Source organism: Abramis brama (assembly GCF_963993115.1).
Source record: "Abramis brama genome assembly, chromosome: 5".
Taxonomy (NCBI): domain Eukaryota; kingdom Metazoa; phylum Chordata; class Actinopteri; order Cypriniformes; family Leuciscidae; genus Abramis; species Abramis brama.
The window spans coordinates 31,539,071-31,559,723 of record NC_139967.1 but is presented as its reverse complement, the minus strand read 5'-3'; the positions used below and the strand labels follow the sequence as shown (position 1 = coordinate 31,559,723).

Sequence of the window (20,653 nt, the reverse complement as noted above, 5' to 3'; positions counted from 1 at the left end):
GTGGATTAATCACAGAGTCTTCCTTTATTTCATGGTTGGTCTGTTTTGCCACGTCAAGCATGAAGTGTGACTGAGACTTTTGGTTTGAGTTGAGCCGTGTGGCGTGGAGCAGAGGCTGCCGTGAAAGTGAAGCCACGGGAGACTTTCTTTCACAGGCATCGTGGCGGAACAAAGGAAAGGTTAAACATTCTGCTTGTCTGCCTCACCTGTGGACCGGCAGGAGGGGCTCGTTGAGTGAAAGGAGGGTCAGTCAATTACTGATCATCAATCTTACTCTTGTTTTGTTTTGTTTTTCCTTGGGATTTCTTTCTTTCATCACTGCTTAAGTCTTATTCTTTATCATCTTCTTTGTGGTTTTCCATTTAAAATATCTAAACAACAAAACTGTCATCATTTTCTCACCCCCGTGTCCTTAAAAGCCTGTATGGCTTACTTTATTCTATTATTGTTCTGTTTTTGTTCATAAAATGAAAGTCAATGGGGTCCAAAACACTGAGACTTGTTTTAGTCTAACAAAATTGCATAGATGGTTTTCAGATGAATTCTTTTTCTTTCTTTCTTTCTTTCTTTCTTTCTTTCTTTCTTTCTTTCTTTCTTTCTTTCTTTCTTTCTTTCTTTCTTTCTTTCTTTCTTTCTTTCTTTCTTTCTTTCTTTCTTTCTTTCTTTCCAAGGTTTGTGAGTATGAGCTGTGAGGATTTACAGCCTCTCAGACTTTTATGAGTGCTGTAGTGTTTGTAATTAGACTAAATAGATGAGATTGGGCAGGCAGAGAAAATGTACTATCCTTGGTCCAGTGAGATTTATAGTCAATTGATATTCTAAAAGGCCTTTTCAATGCACTTGTTTCATGGTGGGACGTGCTCAGGATGTTTGTTAATGACTCATACTCAACTGGCAAAACTGCCATATTGTTTTTTGCTTTAAAATGAGCAATTTATTAATTAAAAAACTAATGTCTGTTAAATATTTTATATAATATGCACTTGTGAATTTACTGCAAGTTTGTTTATATTATTTCTTTCAGTAAAAAAAAAAAAAAAATTGGAACAGCCTCAAGTTCACTAACTTGCATTGCTGAAGTTGATTACATAAAACGCTACAGTAATTATGTGTACAGTTTTTTTTTATTTGATGCATTTACTACTGGCATTGTGTGATGCAGTGATTCCTGCAAAAATTCATTGAAAATGTATTATTGTATTATTGTAACTAAGATTGTTAAATGCTGTAGAAGTATTGTGCATTGCTAGTATACTTAAAGTGATAGTTCACCCAAAAATGAAAAATCTGTCATCATTTACTCACCCTCATGTCGTTCCAAACCTGTGTGAGTTTATTTATTCTGTTGAACACAAAAGAAGATATTTTAAAGAATGTTGGTAATCAGATGGTTGACGGTGGCCATTGACTTCCATAGTATTTTTTCCCCTAATATGGAAGTCAATGGCTATCGTCAACTGTTTGACAAACATTCTTTAAAATATATAATTTTGTGTTTGACAGAAGAAAGAAACTCATAAAGGTTTGGAACAACTTGAGGGTGGTTTTGATTTTTGGGTGAACTATCCCTTTAACTAATGTATTTAAGTAACACTAACAAATCAAACCTTTTTGTAAAGTATTACATCTTTACAATATGTATATATCTTTAATTCTTTTTTAAATCAATATATTATTCCGACATGTCTCAGAGTTTCCAAGATACGTTTGCAATCAACACTCTCCGCATTCATTTTAAACCATTACACATATGTTATATTTTATTTTATCATTTGAAATTTAGGGAGAATCATCTAAAATAAATGTGATCTTAATTATGGTACTGCTCTAGACTCTTACTGTATGTCAACAGTCACCCATTTTATTATATTTTTTCAGTTGGGGTACTGTATTATGAAATGAGCTATGCAAGAGCAACATCTGAATAGGTTCTATATACTGTAGAACCTTAAGGGCTTCTGTCAGTCACATATAAAGAACCTTCTAGGGTACCTTTTTTTTAATACAGTTTTTTTTTTAGAGCTTAACAGTTCTTTTCCCCCTTAGGGAAGCTATAGTTGGGTTGTACCCCACTGTCATGACAATATCTACAGGCTGGCTCCTGTTACTTTGTCTCTGTTTGGATGGAGGTGACACAGAGTTGACGACTGAAACGCTGACAGGCCAAAGCGGCCATTACTTATTGTTCGTTGATATGCCATGCCAAATCATGCGGGATGAACAGGAGCATGTGTGTGTGTGTGTGTGCATATATGAAACTCTGCACAGCTCATTTAGCTCCAATGTAGCCACCTGGGTGGTGGTCTGCCTCAGCCAAACCACTCCTGGTTCTCCCCCTTCCAGCTGAGAGCACTGCAACCCAATATACGGGTTCCAGCGGCAGATTAATCAACACAAGCGTCCTGACAAATCACCCGCCACCAACACCAACCTGAAAGAGAGAGTGAGAGCAACTCAGATTTAGAAGAAAGTATACAGCTTTACTTATTTGAAGAGGAGATGCAACGTGTACCTTTATATGGTCGTGTCATTCACATTTAGAATTGACGACCAACAAATCAGGTGTGATCCAGAAATGAGACTACTTGTTTTCAAAATAGGCCACGTACACTGTAAAGTTTCTGGAGTGGCAACCACATTTAAATACAGGAGTGATCCCTTAAATTTTCTCACTCCCAAAGTTGTGATGATTTACTGAGTATATTTGGTATGTGTTATTTTTGACCAAATTGATATTATAGCCACCAAAGACTAATTATACACTTTTTATATGCGGTTTGAGGCCTTTGTTTGATCTTGGCTCACAAATCAATCAAGTTTATGGAGTTATTAAGTGGGAAGGTGCAGGTTTTGTGTTAAATAAAAAGCTTTGGATATATTTCGGTTTATTATGGGCCTGTTTTTGTTTCCTTTTTTTTTTTTTTTTTTTTTAGCAAGATCTGGCAACACAAATGAATCAATGCTCATATCTCTTTCCATCTGGTTTTCTTGTACATAAAAGAGACACATCTCTGATGCATGTTTAAATACGTCATTAACAACTAGTTGTTCAGTTTAGTTCTGTACATGCTGAATTTTCGTAAATGCTCAGAGAGAAGAGAGAGAGAGAGAAATGCTTGTGAATTACCTGCATCTGTCGCAGCGTCTCTCTACTAGCAATGAAGCTGTGACCTGTGAGTTAAATTACTTCAAAAACAGCGATGTTTCCATCTCCTTGCTGAGTAATATAATGTAGCGGTTCAGAAGCGTAGCTAATATATTTATAAAAGTCACAGGGCTGCGTTAACAACAAGTTTATGTTCTCCTAAATGTTTCTGTGTTTGTGCAGCACAATCTCTGATCTCTGCGTGAGTGATGAATGTGTGTCAGGGAAATAAGCGCATTATTATACTTGACTTGGAACTACCTGTTCATTAAACTGTGTTAATGCACACCATCCAGCCAATCAGAAAAGACTATTCAGACAGACCATGGTATAATTTAGTATAACCCCTACATTACTATGTTTCATACTGCCATTACCGCACACCATTAGGGTTAAAGAAACAGCACACAGCTAAATAGGTGTGTATCGGGAACAGCACTGCTGTCTGGCTAATCCCATGCCTCAGGTGGCTTTACATCTATTCCATTCAGATCCCGAGCAAATCAAATTAAAGCAGAAAGTGGGTGAAATCAAAAGCGTCTACACAAAAACGTGGGGCCGCTTTTTAAATCGGCCCCCATGGCCATGCTCCTTGTTTTATTATCTGCAACAATAGGGGAAGTTTGTGGCATGCTTTCATTGAGCATATCCAGATTAGTATTGCTTTGACATTTGGGAGACTCGATAGCAATACTGTAATGCTTTCCTGAGGGAATGCAACCCGTATGAGGGAGACTAGTTCACGCAACATATGCTTAATGGAATGATTACCTAAGCTGCAGACAGTGTAGAACGAACACACACATATCCACAGATACCGCACACTGCCTCACTCCATGTGTCACGAGTTTAGTAAAGATTTGGGAATGAACAAGTGACCTACATCACACTGACCAAGCATTCTGAAGAGTCCTAAAATTCATGACTACTTTCAGAGCAGTGTGGGTTACAAGTGAGAAGGCTTGTCTGAAAGTAGATGGTGACTTATGGTAACACTTTTTACAGTGTTCTTATTACTATAAATTATGCATAAATACATACAACTAACCTTAAACCAAACCCAACCCTAACCCTATAGTAAGTAAATGTAGTTAGTTAATATTATTCAATACCTAAATGTATAATTAGTTACACTTTAACACTTAACTCTTTCCCCGCCAGCATTTTTTTTTTTTTTTAAGTTGCCAGCCTCCACCAGCGATTGTGATCATTTTCCCAAAAATGTCATGGCCCCCACAATATTTTGTTGTATGAATATCTGAACATGCACTATATATATATATAGTTAGTTGATTAATGTTAGTTGACATGTAGTTGTAAAGTTACTTATAGTAGTAGAATGTCTAAAGTGGACTATCAAAATAAAGTGGAACTGTATTTTTTCCAGATAATATTCTGGAAATTTACTTTCTACACATGGCATAAATGGGTCTGTATTGATACTTTGCAGTCACGTGATATCTGGCGGGCAACAAACGCGGTTAGTGCATCCAATCGCACAACAACTATCTGGCATGTCGTGTACACCTCAAAACACCAACTTTTGTATATTAAAACTGGCAACGTCCTGGCAAGATCCTTGATTAGTTTACTGCTTTTCGTTGCTAGAGAATGACGTTCTTGCCCGCCAGCCAGTACAACTGACGTCACGTGCAAAGTATCAGTACATTAGAATATATTGCTGACTTTATATATTTTAGGAAAGGGGCCATTATATATGTTTTTTTTTTTTTTTCATGCTCCTTGTTTTATTATCTGCAACAATAGGGGAAATTTTGTAGACAAAATGTTCATTTATGACTGAATTAGCCATTATACAGGCAAATATTCCGAGTCTCCAAGCGGCGAGCTCCTCCTGTCAGCTCAGTGTTTACATCTTTCTTTCTCTGCTGCTCAATCGCTTCTCCTCCATCCATTTATTTTCCAGCATGTGCGTTGTGAGCGTCAGAGGTAGGCACCTGTTTAGGTATGCAGAAACCATCTGGCTCATTCATCAGCACTCATTAATGAAAACGACTGAACACGACCCAAACTCTCTCGCAGTATGAAGTCTCATACTGTATATAGCCTGTTAGGCATGATGGGGTGACAGCTATTTTTATTAGGAAAGACTATACCACATAAATAAAGCATTTTATTAAAATGATATATAACGGTTAAGTTCTGCACTTGTTCTTTCTTGTGTGCTTTGATAAACGGTGGACCTCTTGAGAGTTCGACCAATGAGACAACATAGTGGCTAGTGGCACTGGCTAACTAACTGACATTAGTGTAATATTTCCCCATTGGCTGTGGCCATACGATTAAGAAATTGCCTAATAACTGCTAATTAATTCCTAGTAGGCTGCTTTTATATACTGAATGTAATAATCTTAATTCATTTTTATCTACACTGTTTAAGGGCAACCCTATGCCAAGTAAAGAACAAGAATATGTGTATAATGAATAAGTGTCAGATCTATGCGGTGGTTTTATTTTCTCACTGGTCCAATTAGACTGATCTGTGTTCAGTCCCTTCTGTGTGGCTGTATTATTAATGAAGGTTTCAGTGCTGCCATTGTGACCCCTGAGGAATGTTATTAAGCAGTGGTCGTATTCACTCATTAGTGGCCTCTACCCTCAGGGTTTTCACACCTTTACTCTGTGGCAAGACCAGCCATGCTGGCAACCTTGTTCATTCAAGTTCAATTTGAGATGATGTGTTAATTTCGCTCTCATCCATAGCTGCTTTTCGCTGCAACACCGGCGCGTTGGAAAAACGTACCTGTGGCAACCTTTTTGCGAAACGCAAAATACGTAGCTGCCAATACGTACATATCACTGCAGTTTCTTACAGAAATGAACACTAGAGGCAGTAAAACAGCAAGCACTTTTATTCTTTTTCACACACAATTATAATTACAGGGGCTGATTATGAATTAATAAAGACTTGTTTTCACGCGGCTCCTTGCACAATTATGTTATGACCTCAAAAGACTTTTTACCATAGTGCAAGATTTGTAAACGAATATATTTTGGCATTTTCATCACTTAACCAGCTCCATATGTTCTTGCATTAAGTTTTCTCGATAACTCAGCTGGTACAGAATTGTACTTGTGATGCGGAGAGCTCAGGTACGAATCCAATGAAAGACGAGTCACAATAAAAGAGCTAAAAAACAAGCTAAATGGCATGGTTACGATTGCGTTTTTATGTCACGTTTGCTTTTGGGTAACATTATCGGGTAGGTTTAGGGTTTAGTGTAGGTGTACGTTATTTTAAAATGGAGTTTTTCGCTCCACTCACCGGACATTTCAAATCAGAACTGCGGTTATAGGCTACGTACAAACTCCAACGTAATAACTCCAACGTTGCCATATTCACGTTCATCTGTTCCGGAAAAATCTAAACACGCTTTTAGCGTCACTCACTTTTAGCAACATTTTTTTAATGTCACTCTGGACATTTCACTCTGAATCTGTCTCGAAACGTGCATGACACAAAGTATTTTGCGTTTTCCACAGATAAGTTGGTAGGCCTGGGCTGGCTTTACCAGTGCTATGGTTTAGCCGAACCTTACTATTGTATTCTTGTCTGATATTCATCATATTTGACTCTTTAATATATGTGTTGTGTTTGTTTCTTCTTTAGACATTTGTGATCTTTTTTTAATTCTTTTTTTTTAATTTATGACAAAACTTAACAATTGTTATAACAAAGTTATAACAAAATACATTCCAAAGTTTGGGTTCTGTAATATTTTTTCCTTGTATGTATTTCCTTTTATGCTCAGTTTGGATATAAAGCAAACTTTTTAGAGTATGTAAATAACAGTAACTTGGCAAATCATGTGACAGGTACAAAGAGGCTTCTCCACTCCTAAAATCCTCCAGAATGACATTTGTCTGTTGAAAAAGCCTTGCAAGCTTCCAAGCCATTGATGCAAATCCCCTTAAGGTGAGTGGAGTGCTATGAAAGTTAAAATACATTCACTGCTTATCTATTCCACGGCTCTGTCACCTGATGTAGAGGCAAGTATTTCATTATAATAGGGGAAAAGAAATTGCCGGCCGATAGGCATCTGTAGATTAGGGGGCAAGCATAACAATAAATTATGCAGTGTTTGAAAACATACACAGCCATAATTAGGTGGCATTTGATATTAAATGAGGTAATAGGATTGACTTATTTATCTCCAAAACACCCCAAAAGTTCCATTAGCGTGCGGAAAAATGAGCTGTTTGAAATGGTAAGAGCGCCGGAGCTGTGATCAGATTTGACTAAGCCCCCCTTCGTCAAGTTGAAAGACTCGCTTTTTGCTCGGAGATCACCGCGCCCCGCTGGGAGTTTGGGAAGGGAATTGGAGATCAATGGATTTACTGGGTAATCAGTTCACTCCAGGCCTGACGGGCGAAACACCCAAGCACCAAGACTATTAACTAATCATGTCATTACGGTGACCACCGCCACCCACGCCTCTGTACTCTGACTTCCCCTGACCGCCAGCCACTCCGAGTGGAGAGCAGTTACGGGAATGTTGTTGAAGTAGAAAACAGAATCACGCAAACGTCGATTGAGCCTTGAGTCGCTTTTATATCCGGCTCGGGCTCCTACAGTGCTGGTTATTTCTCTCTTCCTCTTCGGTTATTATGCTGTAAAGGTTGAACCCGATGCAAATTCAAAAACACGGGGAATAAGATGAATTGCTTCTCCCCCAAAAAAAGCCTGAGAAAAGTTTCCTCCGTATCAACATATTTATGTTTCGGCACTGCTAGCGTCACTCATGACTGCGGTCGTCCCCTGTGAGTGTAAGTGCGTGCGTGTCTGGGTGTGTTTTACACTTAAAATATGCATCGCTTACAAAGGGAGTCTGTTGAATAAATGATAGTCTACATCTTAGAGGCGTATCTAGGTGAAATCAGGATGGATCTCTTTTTGTTGCTGCACTCAGCTGGGAGCGTCGAGAAACAACTCGGGTTGCGTGTGCGAATGTGTGTGTGTGTGTGTTTATAAATACGGAGCTTTGTTCATTCATTTATAAGGCCGCGGCTTGCTGAGGTTGGGGTTGCTTTGGGGAGCTGTGGGCGCTGGGGGTTTGCTAGTACAGGGTGAGGCGGTGTGTCGGCAGGTCCCTCTGTGGTAAAATAAGAGCTGTCATACTGCTCTCAGGGTGCAGCGAGGGCCTGTCAGGGAAGACTGATTGCCTCCACGGAGCTGCTTGATCCCTGGGACCCGGAGGCTCGCTGGAGCCATCAGCAGGTGTCTAGTGCTGCTGCTTGTTACTGCTTTTGTGACTGTTATGACAGGAAGACCATCGCTTGTCTGTTCACCCAACAACACAGAATGCGATGGCTTACCTTGTTTACTAAGAATTTAGCTTAGCGTAAGTTACCTCTAATATGGGCGTTGCGAGTACGAGCACGAAGTAGCGAAATAAAAAGCAGACGGAGGAGCTTCAGACTTGTCAGGGGCCGAGCCAGCAACGCTGTGACTAAGAGGGCTAATGATTTAGCTCAAGTGATGGGGGTCCTGAGCACCAGCTCACTGGCTGCTATTTCTGTGAGAGGTGTCATCCAGACAAGGAGAGTGCACTCTTGACAAGAGACAGAGTCAAGGGCAAACAGAGTACTGCTGCTGCTTTATTTGACAAACTGCAGTGGAGGTTAAGAACTGGGTGTGTTTGAACGAACTCGCCACTTGGAGGGCGACCATGCATGATCAATGTCTGTTGGCCTCTTAACAAGAGTGCATACACTCTCAGGGAATCGTCTGCCAGGCTTTGGAACGGGGTTGGCTCTCATTAATGCAATGCCAGTCTGATAAAGACTGCACTGTTGTCTGCTCTGTTTGCTCAAAATAAGGACGTGAACAGTTAGCAAACGCGTTTCTGTGCAGTTCATGATGGAAGTTAAGCTTCATGGAAACTTTGATTATAAACTGTTAGCGGTAGCTGCTCTTACAAAAAAAGTAGATGGAAAATGATGGTAATGTCATATTTTTTGGCCACTACTTTAATGGTAACATTTAGGAAAAAATCATGAATTTGGTAATCGTACAGTACCATGATACGATTTTTTTGTTTTGTTTTGTTTTTAGCATGGTAGTACTAGCCTCTGCTCTTATTATGATTTTGTTGTTGTTGTTGGTGTTTTTTTCATTGTAATAGTAGATGTGAAACTTACTATTTATATAGTTTTCCCTGCCGTTGACATTGCGGCTCACTTGTACAGTGTCAGTATCCACCGGATAAATGTTGGTGTTACAGTGATGGAATTTTGGCAAGGGATTGCGCGTATTGAGCATAATTTTACTCATTCCCGCAGATTTTGGGCTCACACCCAAAGTGTGTGCACTTAAAGACAAGTATTGGCTATATAAAACAGTATAATGGGTCCGTGCGACAGGTCTTAAAGCGAAAGCAGCCTAATATATCGGCTGCCAAATTATGAGATGATATTAAAAATATCTATATGGCAGTTGTTGACAAAATTGTGGCCAGTGAAAAGTGCCCCCCGTTTTGCAGCTACACTTTTGCAAAGCCTGCATTGGTTTCTCCATATTTTATGCAGGTCAATCAGGTATGCAAGGGCTGAAGGCATTTTTGGACTTTTGAAACGCAGACCTGAACCCTTCTAAACCACAAAGTGTGATGGCTCAATTGTCCTCCAATACACAGCATGGTATAATGAAGTGATCTCTGCCAGTTTTGTGTCTAAAGCAGGTACATTGGTCCTGACCGTGTTCTCTGATGTTTCAGGACTAATCAGAGGTGGGGGGATTGAGAGTGTAAAACAGTGGCACGCATGTGAGACCTTTCTGGTCGCCATTTCAAGGGCAGCTGCTGGAAGAGCTGTCTGCGGTTCTTTGATCACTTGCTCCGCCGCTTGGCTTCTCTTTCACGCTCCCCCGCGCTCCTGAGGTACCGGGTCTAGCCTGCCTGCTGGCCCGCCAGTGCTGCTGTGGTGGCGTTTGCGCTCTGGAGATCAGAGTGGAAGAAGAAGGTGGGGAGGAGAGATGATGGATGAGAAGGCCTGGAGCGAGGTGATGGAGAGAAACAGTCGCGGATGGAATATGTGCTGCACTGTGGGTGTTGGTAGATTGTGCTGGCAACAGGCCCAGTTAGAGATGAGTTATGTTCATTTTATAGAATATTCTTTGATGCATTATTTTATTTTTTTGGGAGAAAATACTTTCACAATTGTTGTTGTTGAGGTCATAGGTTTGAAAGATTAGTGTCCAGGCAAAATTGTAATATACATCCAAATTATATTTTGGTGCGAATTCAACTGTCAGATGATAAAAAGCAGGCTAAATTAGAATGATGCCAACATGGGCAAATGTTTAGCATTCCCTCATCCTTTTAAAACCCAAAAAATTAAAATCAGAATTACACAAGGTAATCAAAAAATGAATTATGGTTGTTATGAGCCACTGAGAAACCAAACACTTCTAGAAAAAAAGTCTGTAATTCACATTTCTGTAGTGTTTTATGCCTTTACAAATATATATATATATATATATATATATATATATATATAAATTCCAATTCAACCTATGTATAATTTTGCTTATTGATGATAATATTAATAATTGTCAATGTTTTATGGATTTTTTGGTAACTCTTTACAAGAAGGTTCAATTTGTGAACTTTAATGCAATAGCTAATAAGAAATAATGAGCAATTATTTTACTGCATTTGTTAATCTTAATTTCTAATATTTATGTTAATGTCTACATATACTGATACTTCAAGTTCTATAAATTAACATGAACAATATGATATTTATAAATTAACATTAATTTCTATTCAAAATAAAAAGGCGTACACTAGTATATAGATAACATCAGAAATGGTTTTGATAGAATGGGATTATTGCAGTCATACCTCTCTGGCTCAAGCATTTTTCTGTATTCAACAGTACTTTTCCGAACTGTAGGTATTTGAACAACCTTTTCTCCGCAGAGCACCTCTGTGATTTCCAAAGGGCAAAGCCATAAGCATGAAATGAACTGAATTCCTCACATCCCAGGGCAAGGCCAAAACCACCGGTCCCTATTCTGAGCACTCTCTCCCCTCAGAACATCTCTCCTCCGTGGCATGCATGGAAAGCCCTGACCTTTTCAGAAAGTTGAGCACTTTAAATATTTAGGTTTGGGTTATGATGGATCCTTGAAGTGCTAAGCATGTGCAAAGCCTCTGATTAGCACGACTTGTCAGCTCGCCATTTCTTCGCCCGTGTTGAGCGTCACATTGCTCTTTGTTTGACAGACGCACATTTAAACAAACACGGGTACCTGTCGGCGACTGTGCTGGTAGTCTGCTCGCCTGAAAAACATGTAGAGGAGAGGAAAACCACTCTGCTAGCTGACAGTTAATCTAATAGCCTCTGCTGTTCTTCTCCCTTCTCTCTTCTCCTAAATGGGGCTGCTCATGCAGTACAAGGCTCGTTGTTAAGATAGCCCAGAGTGGGCCGCACTTTAATGTGATAGGAACAGTGTATAGAAGTGCCAGAGACTGTTACTCGGCTTGTTCTTCAGGCTTGACCTGTGAGGGACCGCTGGTGCGGATCCTTCTGTAAAGATAGATAGCTTCAACATGAAATGACTTTCATAGGCACAGTCTGAATGTTAAAACTGGCCCACAATGTGAAACACAATGGTAATGTACACATCGCAAAGTGCCAACCACGCTTATTTGCTTGAGGGAAACCCTAGATCAAGCATATTTAAGAGTCGAATCCAGCCTGCAAAGTTATCAGTGGCCCACCACCACAATTTAGACATATTTTGACCGTCTACACTGCAAATGAACTAGTGGCGAATTCCATTTGAAAGAGAGTACATTTGTTAAGTCTGGAGGACAGAACACTTAAAGTGAGCACTCTGAAGGGAGCAGGGCATTACTGTTATATGTGAATATTTGGAACAGTCTGCACGGACACTACTGGTCAAAAATGTGTGGATCATTAGTTTTTAATGTTTTTGAAAGAAGTCTCTTATGCTCACCAAGGCTGCATTTATTTGATCAAAAATGCAGTAAAATTGTAATATTGTGATTTTTTTTTTTTACATTTCTTATTTTTATCAATGTTGAAAACAGTTGTGCCGCTTCGTACTTTTGTAGCAACCGTGATACCTTTTTTAAAAACAATATTTGATATTATAAGTTCAAAAGAACAGCATTTATCTGAATTAGAAATATTTTGTAACATTATAAAAGTTCTTACTGTCACTTTTGATCAATTTAATGCATCCTTGCTAAATAAACGTCTAAATAAAAAAATCTTATTGCTCTAATGATTCATTTTAAAGTAATGCATTTAGCTTAATGTATATGCTTGAAGGGCTTTCTGGCATTCTTTCTTTTTACATACCCCAAAATATGCAGCCTACTTCACCAGTTAAACACATTTACTCTAGTTGAAGTTTGTGAATGGTAACTCTATGCATAGAATACATACAGATATTAGCAAACAAGCACAACATGGAGGCAAACTTAGCAGGAGGGTGTCAGCCAGACGATTTCTGCTGGACTATATGGAATCTGTAAATATACGCCTCATAATGCGTGTAAGACTGTTCTCTATGCAGAAGAGGAGTCAAGTCAGCAAGTGTGGTATTAATGCATGAAAAATGAGCCGCACAATAAGACTGAAAGACCACATCACACCGAGCCTATTAAGATAGAGAAGCCGGCTGAATTACCTGCCTGACACTTAGTATTTGTCAGGAAACATTAAAAGACTGGAAACTCAGTGAGGACACATTAGATATTCACTACTATGAAAAAGAGGCTCAGGTTTGACTTATTACCACGTCGTCACACAGTGAAACACCGAGACGAGGCTCGACGGTATTACACCTGCACTTTTTGATTGATGACTTGAATGAGAAATATTACTTTATTGACACATTTTGATTTTCTACTGTTCTTTGCAGGTATGCATCCATCCTGCACGCTTAAAAGTTAGAGATGCTACACTGACATTGATAAACGGAGGTAGTTAAACATATGCTTTTAACACCATAAGTGGACACAAACAGAAGTTATTGAGGTGTTTACTAGGTAATTTTACCATGTATCTACACATTCTCTCCAGAAAAAAAAAAAAAAAAACTCGACCTAGTTTCAAATTTGCACTTAACACTTCCCTGTGGCTCGCGTTCTCATTCATCAAGCATGTTTGTCCCACTGACAGGCGGCAGACCACCGCCTGAATATCAATATCAGCTAAGACAACGACGGCAAGCACCGGGCGAGTAACCTTCAGCTAAATGTCATTCTGCTTAATCCTATTTGAAAATTAAACATTGAAAAAACCTTTTTGCGTCTTCACTTCTTCCTCCCAGACCCTCGCCTTCCCTGTTCATTTCGGCACGTCCCTGACATTTGTAAATATTGTGTTTTCCATGTGTTCTCCATTATTTGTTATTTGTTTGCAGCACCGAAGTAATGACTGACCAGAGATGAGAGACTGAAGCCGTTTGACATTTTCCTGTGTTATTTTCCTTTCGGCACTGTGTGCACATATTTCCTGCACAGTCTTATGGTGCGGTAACATTGGCAATATTTTGGTGGAATTTCACAATAAAAAAAGGTCCATTGACTATTGTCAATTGTGTAACTATATGGACCACAGCTCAAACATAAGTCACTTTCAAATAGTGATGCACCGAAATTTCTGCACCTGGAAATATTCGGCCAAAACCACAAAAAAAAGTTGAAAAATATTCAGAAAATCTGAAATCGCTTCTTAGTGTTGACCGTCAGCATCCAAGTCATGTAGCAAAATCGTGGATAAGTTACAACAGGTGGATGGAATGTTGTTCCAGGATCAACAAAGATGTTGATCCAGGATCATGTTGTACTTGGTGAACTCACGTTCACCGTTCGTTCATGGTGACCAAAAATGATGATAGCAGTAGTATGTAAATTTTGATCGGCTGAAATATCGAGAGGCGTCTTGTTGCTGAAGAACTTTACTAAGAATGGTTTATCACCTGTTAACAAGACAGTGAATGAATTCGGTTTCGGTTAAACAAAATCTTTATTTCTAGTTTCGATGCATTACTTCTTTCAAACAAAGCAGGTTTCTGCAGCAATGTGGTGAATTCATGTGACACCCTTGAACCCACTGCGAAATCTGCATGGGGAAGACTTTCACCTTCATGCGAAATTCCTGATGACTTCATTTCAAAATTTTGAGGATGGATTAAAATGAAGGATTGATTACAAATGAGGACCAATGGGGTCAGTGTCTCGGGCCTCTGATGATCAGATGATGCCCCTTTTCCACCAACACGGTTCCGGTGTGGGTTCCCGGCCTGTGTCCGTTCCACAAATTTCCACTGCAGAAAAGGTGGTTCCGGGCCGGAAAAATCGGTTCAACTCTGTAACTAAAAACTTGCTGGTCTTGAACGTAGCAGCGTTACGTCATTCATTCCTCAAGTCCGTGGAAACACGCGGCTGGTTCGTAACAGGCTCCAGTTCGCCTATCCGAGAACAGGCTCTGGCTCCAGAACGTGAACAATTCTGGTGGAAAAGGGGTATGAGACAAATGCTGCTGCAGATAGATCAACATACACTGCTAAATAAAGAAAGAAAAAATACAAATAGTATTTCGTTCTAAACACCTTATTGAAGATTTGATGTCATGTACATTGTTGCCTGTTGTATGCCCACGGTGTGTTAATTTTTATAATTGCGACTTGATTTCTCATATTTGCAATGTTATTTCTTGTTATTTGGACATGATATCTCACAATTGGTTCTCTGAAGAGGCTGGTGCCCCGGGGCCTCGCTCGAGGACCGCAATCCTTATACGCCACCAGTGCAGGAGAAAAAGAAAGTGAGAGACGACAGAAAATAAATGCGCAAACCCACACACACTCATCTGTCGAGCTGTTGCTGTCAGGTTCAGGCCCAGTGGTTCTGTTAAGGTGACTCTGACAGGAGGGAAGAGACGCCGGTCTGATAGGAGACATGCCCGAGAGGCCCCCATGCATCAAACGCACATATTTACATAAACAAATCCTCCCCATATAGACTGTAATTACCACAGTGACACTGCCATCCATAGAGGAGAAAAGAGCTTGTCTGATAGTGACACGTTCACAATGACTGAGGTGGAAGCTCAATCAATGTGGCCATGTCACAAGATGCTTTATGCGCACAGGTCGAGTCCTTTGATGGGCTTTTGTGCCACTACTGAATATATGGACACCGTACATCATCATATGAAAAAGTGCCGTCCCCTAACACAGAGAAAGATAAAAGGAGGGATGCGCACACACTTTGTTACAAACAATTGTGTAATGCTGAAAGATGCTCTTTGAGATGAGTAAACATCGGTGTACAGATGGCTGTGATTGGATAATGTATAGATTATCTTCTCTTATTATTTTTTTCCCTCTAACTTCGCACTGTTAAACCATTTCAACCTTACTGTACGATTATGTATTGTAATAGCAGAATATGTGTTACAATTTGCCTTGTGTAGTCTAAAAATAAATGTTGCTAAAAGGTGTGTAGACCAGTGTTTCTAAACAAATGTGGGTCCCAAGACCATTTTTGAGCAGGTGTGCAGTCAAAGAAACAACAACAAACGTAATTGTATGTTTTTTTTCTGATGCAAGGCTTTTATTTTGAAAAACATGAAAGCTGGTGACACTTCTGTCAGACACAGGTTAAAGGTATGGTAGGCAATTTCGGAGAGGCTAGCAATAGCAAGCTAGCTTTAAAATCATAAGATCCCACCCTCCCTTCAGAGCGTCTCCATAGACGCCTAATCCAAAAGACATGAACGCTCACAGTCAGTGCAGAGTCTGCAAAGCATCACAAGACGGCGTTAACTTACAGAGCTCGGACTTTTACCACCTGACTGCTGCAGATTTAATTCGCCGTTGGTAGTGTTAACATACAGTAGAAACCCATAAATCCGAGTTTGAGGACGTAAAGCAGTGGGTAGAATGTCACGAGTTGCCATCTTGTAATTACGGTTACGACATTACTTGTTGTTTTGGTCCTGTAAGAGGGACTATAAAAGGTGGTTGCTGTTCGTTTAAAATCTAACCTTTCGTTGAAGAGAATTGAAAGTGGGATGAAAATCACATTGTGAAATAAATGTTTTTTCTCTAAAACACGTTGGCCACAATTATTGGCACCCCTAGAAATTTTTATGAGTAAAATATCTCCGAAGTATATTCCCATTAATATTTACACTTTTTAGCAGACCAGGGTGACTAGGAACATGAAATTGTCTAGCTATGACTTTTTTTCACAGGAGTATAAATATGAGGAAACACAAAGGTCAAATTCCCTTAATCATTCATCACAGTGAGTAAAACCAAAGAGTATACAGTGGTGCTAGAAAGTTTGTGAACCCCTTGCAGAATCTGTGAAAATGTGAATAATTTTAACAAAATAAGAGGGATCATACAAAATGCATGTTATTTTTGATTTATTACTGTCCTAAATAAGATATTTTACATGAAAGATGTAACATATTATACAGTCCACAAGACCAAAAAAAATGATTCTTAACCCTTGATTCTTAATACTGTGTGTCGTTTCCTGGAAGATCCACAACCATTTTTTTTTTCTTTTCTTTTCTTTTCTTTGTGATGGTTGTTCATGAGTCCCTTGTTTGTCCTGAGCAGTTAAACTGACCAATGTTCTTCAGAAAGTCATCCAGGTCCCAAAACTTCTTCAGTTTTCCAGCATCTTTTGCATACCCTTTCCAGCAACCCTTTCAGCCCTTTGAACCTTTTCCAGCAGTGACTGTATGATTTTGAGATCCATCTTTTCACACTGAGGACAATTGAAGGACTCAAACACAAATATAAAAAAAGGTCCAAACATTCACTGATGCTCCAGAAGGAAACCCAAAGCATTAAGAGTCCGGGGGGTGAACACTTTTGAACAGGATGAAGAATTTTTTGTATAAATATATAAAAAAAATCATTTAGTACTGCCCTTCAGAAGCAACTGAAGATACTTAAATGTTTCCCGGAAGACAAATTAGGTACAATTTACCTTGATCTTCAAATTCAAAAAGTTTTCACCCCCCGGCACTTTTTTCACATTTGAAAAGAATAGGTTTTCTAAAATCAGCTCAAAATATCAGACGACCATAGGCTGAAGCAAATATTGTCTGTGTCCATGATACACTATGCGTTTTGCTATGAAATCTGTCAACTCTAATTGCCCAAAATCTGCAGACTGTTTCTGACTTTCAGCAACTAGCATCGACTCATCCAGACTGCAAATCGTGGCAAAAATGTGTGCAAGTGTTTTTGTGTAAGTCGTGTTATAGCCTTTAATTTCCAGGTAAACGAATGAAGAAACCCATAAACCATGACTCCAACAAGTTGCATAAACAAATTGGAACTGGTGATTTCATCCAACTCTTGCGTTTCTGTGTGCAATATGCATCAGCCATTCAGTAAACATACGTTGGCTGATACAGTACTAGTTTAACGGTGCTATGTTTAAGTCTTTGTGTACTTTCTATCGAGCACAAGAGATTTACTGTGAAGTGGAATTCTCAAGGAAGATCTGTTTTTTACCTGTGTTTTTTGAGAGTTAGCCTAACACACATTTCTGTTTGTGAATTGCAGGTGGGAGATGCAGGATGCTGCAGCACTAGAGGATGAAGAGAAGATTTTAGTGGATCAGTTAAAGAAAACATATTTCAACAAAAGCCATGAAACATGAACTCTCGGCGACTATAACAGGAGCACCAAATAACCAATTTATTGAAATGTTAAAAGTGTACGAAAACTCTGTGTTTTTAAAAACAGCTGCTGCAAAGTTTGTTAGCACTGATGTACTGTGGTTGTGAAACTACAATTCTTTGTAGATGAATAAAAAAACAAAACATTGTGATCTGTAATAAATCACAAGGCTTTTGATGAAATATGACTCTACTCTGTATTGAATGCATGCTCAAATGAAAATTGGATTCCACTGATCGGTTATACAAATGAAAACATAACAGTTATGAGGAAATATATATATTTTTTGCTTTACTTGAAGGGCCTGTCCTGTTGTGGAAAATTACAGGAGGTGCTCTAAAGATAAAACAGCGCATGAAACATATGCATACAATATTATTGGAAAGAGACTCTTAACTTGTTATTGAATCCAGGAAACCTTATGGAGTTTAAATGAGTCCACTCCAGTAGTGATTTTTAATGCTGAAATAAGAATTGTAGTCTTTGAATATTTGGTTTTATGAATATTTGACTAAAGTTTGCTTCTTCTTTTGTTTTGTTTATCATTAGGCAGTATGGATAAGTCACTGCAAATCAAGCAATTGTTATTAAAAAAAGAGAAAAAAAGCTTTATGTGGAGTTTATTTGTGTATTTGTTTGTTATTTTATGTTTTAAAGTCTGCAGTTCATTTACAGTGATAAAATGTACACTAGGCTATTTGCGTGTGATTTTTTGATTCATTCACAAAGACATGGTATAATTTCTTTCAGGAAATGTAAACTCGATTTAATACAGATAATACAGAAAAGATATCAAAAACATTACTGTATGAAGCGAATTCCCTATTATTGTGATGAAAACGTTTGTATAGCATATACAATAGAGATCTGCTGTGTCTGTGTGAAAAGCGGCGCTGTCTGTTTAAATCCCGCCAATCAGCTGAGACGCGTGTAAAACGCTTCCGTTTCCGAGGAGACGGAAGCGTTTCTTCCTGTTTGGCAGAAGGAGGAAGCAGGATGTGTGAAATCTCACATGTGCTTGTTGTTATGGTACGTGAGCGGAGCGACATGCATGCAAATACATATTTACCTCTCCCACCGTCTTCATTTAACTCTTCAACAGGGTGATCAGTATCGCTGGTTTAGATATCTGTGCTTCGTGAAGTTATTGTCCCATTTGTGGAATGGGTTGTTTTATAAACATTGGCTGGTGTCCATGAAGCGAATCTTTTAGCCTGTTTACATGCTGCGATCATGTCAGAAACAGCAGATCGCTGCATTCACTCTGTTTCTCTGAATGCAGACACTGAAATTTAGGAGTATGTGAGTCTCTCACTGCAGCACGCTTGGTTATAGACCTTAATCAAACTGTTAGCTTAAGGCTAGTTACCATCATAACACACAGCCAGCACCGTCTGATCAAAGTGAACTGTCATTAAAGTAGGGCGACATTAAATACAATGACTTACATTTGACTGCTCACACATGAGCAGATTTCAGCATTAACATCATAACACTAGCATTACTCTAGAAGCTACATTGCTCAACAAGTCAACAAATTCACTCTCATTTATATATTGTTTATTTAAAAAGTCAGTATATAGTCAGCTTATTATTTGTACAAATCAAAATTATGTATTAAATATATATTATTTAAATGAATGTTTGATATGTACTAGCTTTTCTTTTTTTGTATGTAATCACAAAAGTAGTTTTCTTCAAATTATTATAGTTTGTCTTATCTGTAGCTGTATTTACAATAAATCTAATGTTGCAATATTTTAATATTGATTTAAGTTTGCATGACTACATCATAATTTCTATAAAGTAATGCGTTAACAGTGTGATAGGCAGATGTCTTTTTGATGGTATTAACACTATGTAAGCCTTAAAGGGTTCACCAAAGTTCACCAAAGTATGAAATCTCTATCATTAATTACTCGCCCTCATGTCGTTCCAAACCCGTAAGACCTTAATTTTGACCTTCATATTTTTGATGAAATCTGAGAGCTTTCTGACCTCCTGCAGACTGCAACTCGATTACCACTTTCAAGGCCCGGAAAGGTAGTAAAGACATTGTTAAAACAGTCCATGTGACTACAGTTGCTATACCTTAATGTTATGAAGCGACGAGAATACTTGTGCACAAAAAAATAAATAAAAATGCTGCAATTTCTTCTCTTCCATGTCAGTCTCTGATGCTGTTCACGTTGTAAACACAGTGCAGCGCTTCTGGGTTCTACGTCAGAACGGCGGCTCAGTATTGGCCGGCTCCTGCGTCAGCATCACACGCATGCTTCGTTGTGCAAAGACTGACACAGAAGAGAAGAAATTGTTGAACAAAGTCGTTATTTTTGTTTTTCGCACAAAAAGTATTCTCATCACTTCATAAAATTAAGGTTGAACCACTGTAGTCACATAGACTATTTTAACGATGTCTTTACTACCTTTCTGGGCCTTGAAAGTGGTCATGAGTGAGGATCAGAAAGCTCTCGGATTTCATAATTTACTTTTACATTTGTGTTCCAAAGATGAACGAATGGCTTACGGTTTTGGAACGACATGAGTAATGAATGACAGAAATAAATTTTTTGGGTGAATAACAAGAAGTCTGTTGTTTTGTAATTGAATTAAATGTTAGTAAATGTATTCATTTATTTTTATTCTTCTCAGTGACGTGCTGTAATATTTCTGTAGTGGTGTGTCCATGCCTATTAGAGCCAGCAGCTTCATCTTCTGTTTATTTTGGATAACTATGGCCCAGCTCTTGGCACAAGAAGAAAAAGAAAAAACCACTGCACTAAAAGGTAAAG

At 38.8% G+C, this 20,653-nt stretch overlaps 2 protein-coding genes across 3 annotated transcripts in view; both read left to right on the top strand.

Annotated features, from left to right (window-relative positions):
• kiaa0825 (KIAA0825 ortholog) overlaps nucleotides 1–18,601 on the top strand; it is a 149,815-nt gene extending 131,214 nt beyond the window's left edge. The window contains exon 20 of the mRNA XM_084114025.1: nucleotides 17,745–18,601. Coding sequence (XP_083970151.1) covers nucleotides 17,745–17,841 — 97 coding nt within the window. The 3' untranslated portion in view covers nucleotides 17,842–18,601. The remainder of the gene's footprint in view (nucleotides 1–17,744) is intronic.
• Nucleotides 18,602–18,811: 210 nt separating this feature from the next.
• arb2a (ARB2 cotranscriptional regulator A) overlaps nucleotides 18,812–20,653 on the top strand; it is a 186,533-nt gene continuing 184,691 nt past the window's right edge. The window contains exons 1-2 of one of the 2 annotated variants that reach the window (XM_084114778.1): nucleotides 18,812–18,890; nucleotides 20,514–20,647. In XM_084114778.1, the coding sequence (XP_083970904.1) occupies nucleotides 20,548–20,647 (100 nt within the window). In that variant the 5' untranslated portion in view covers nucleotides 18,812–18,890; nucleotides 20,514–20,547. The remainder of the gene's footprint in view (nucleotides 18,891–20,513; nucleotides 20,648–20,653) is intronic. The other variant, XM_084114777.1, reaches the window with a different exon arrangement.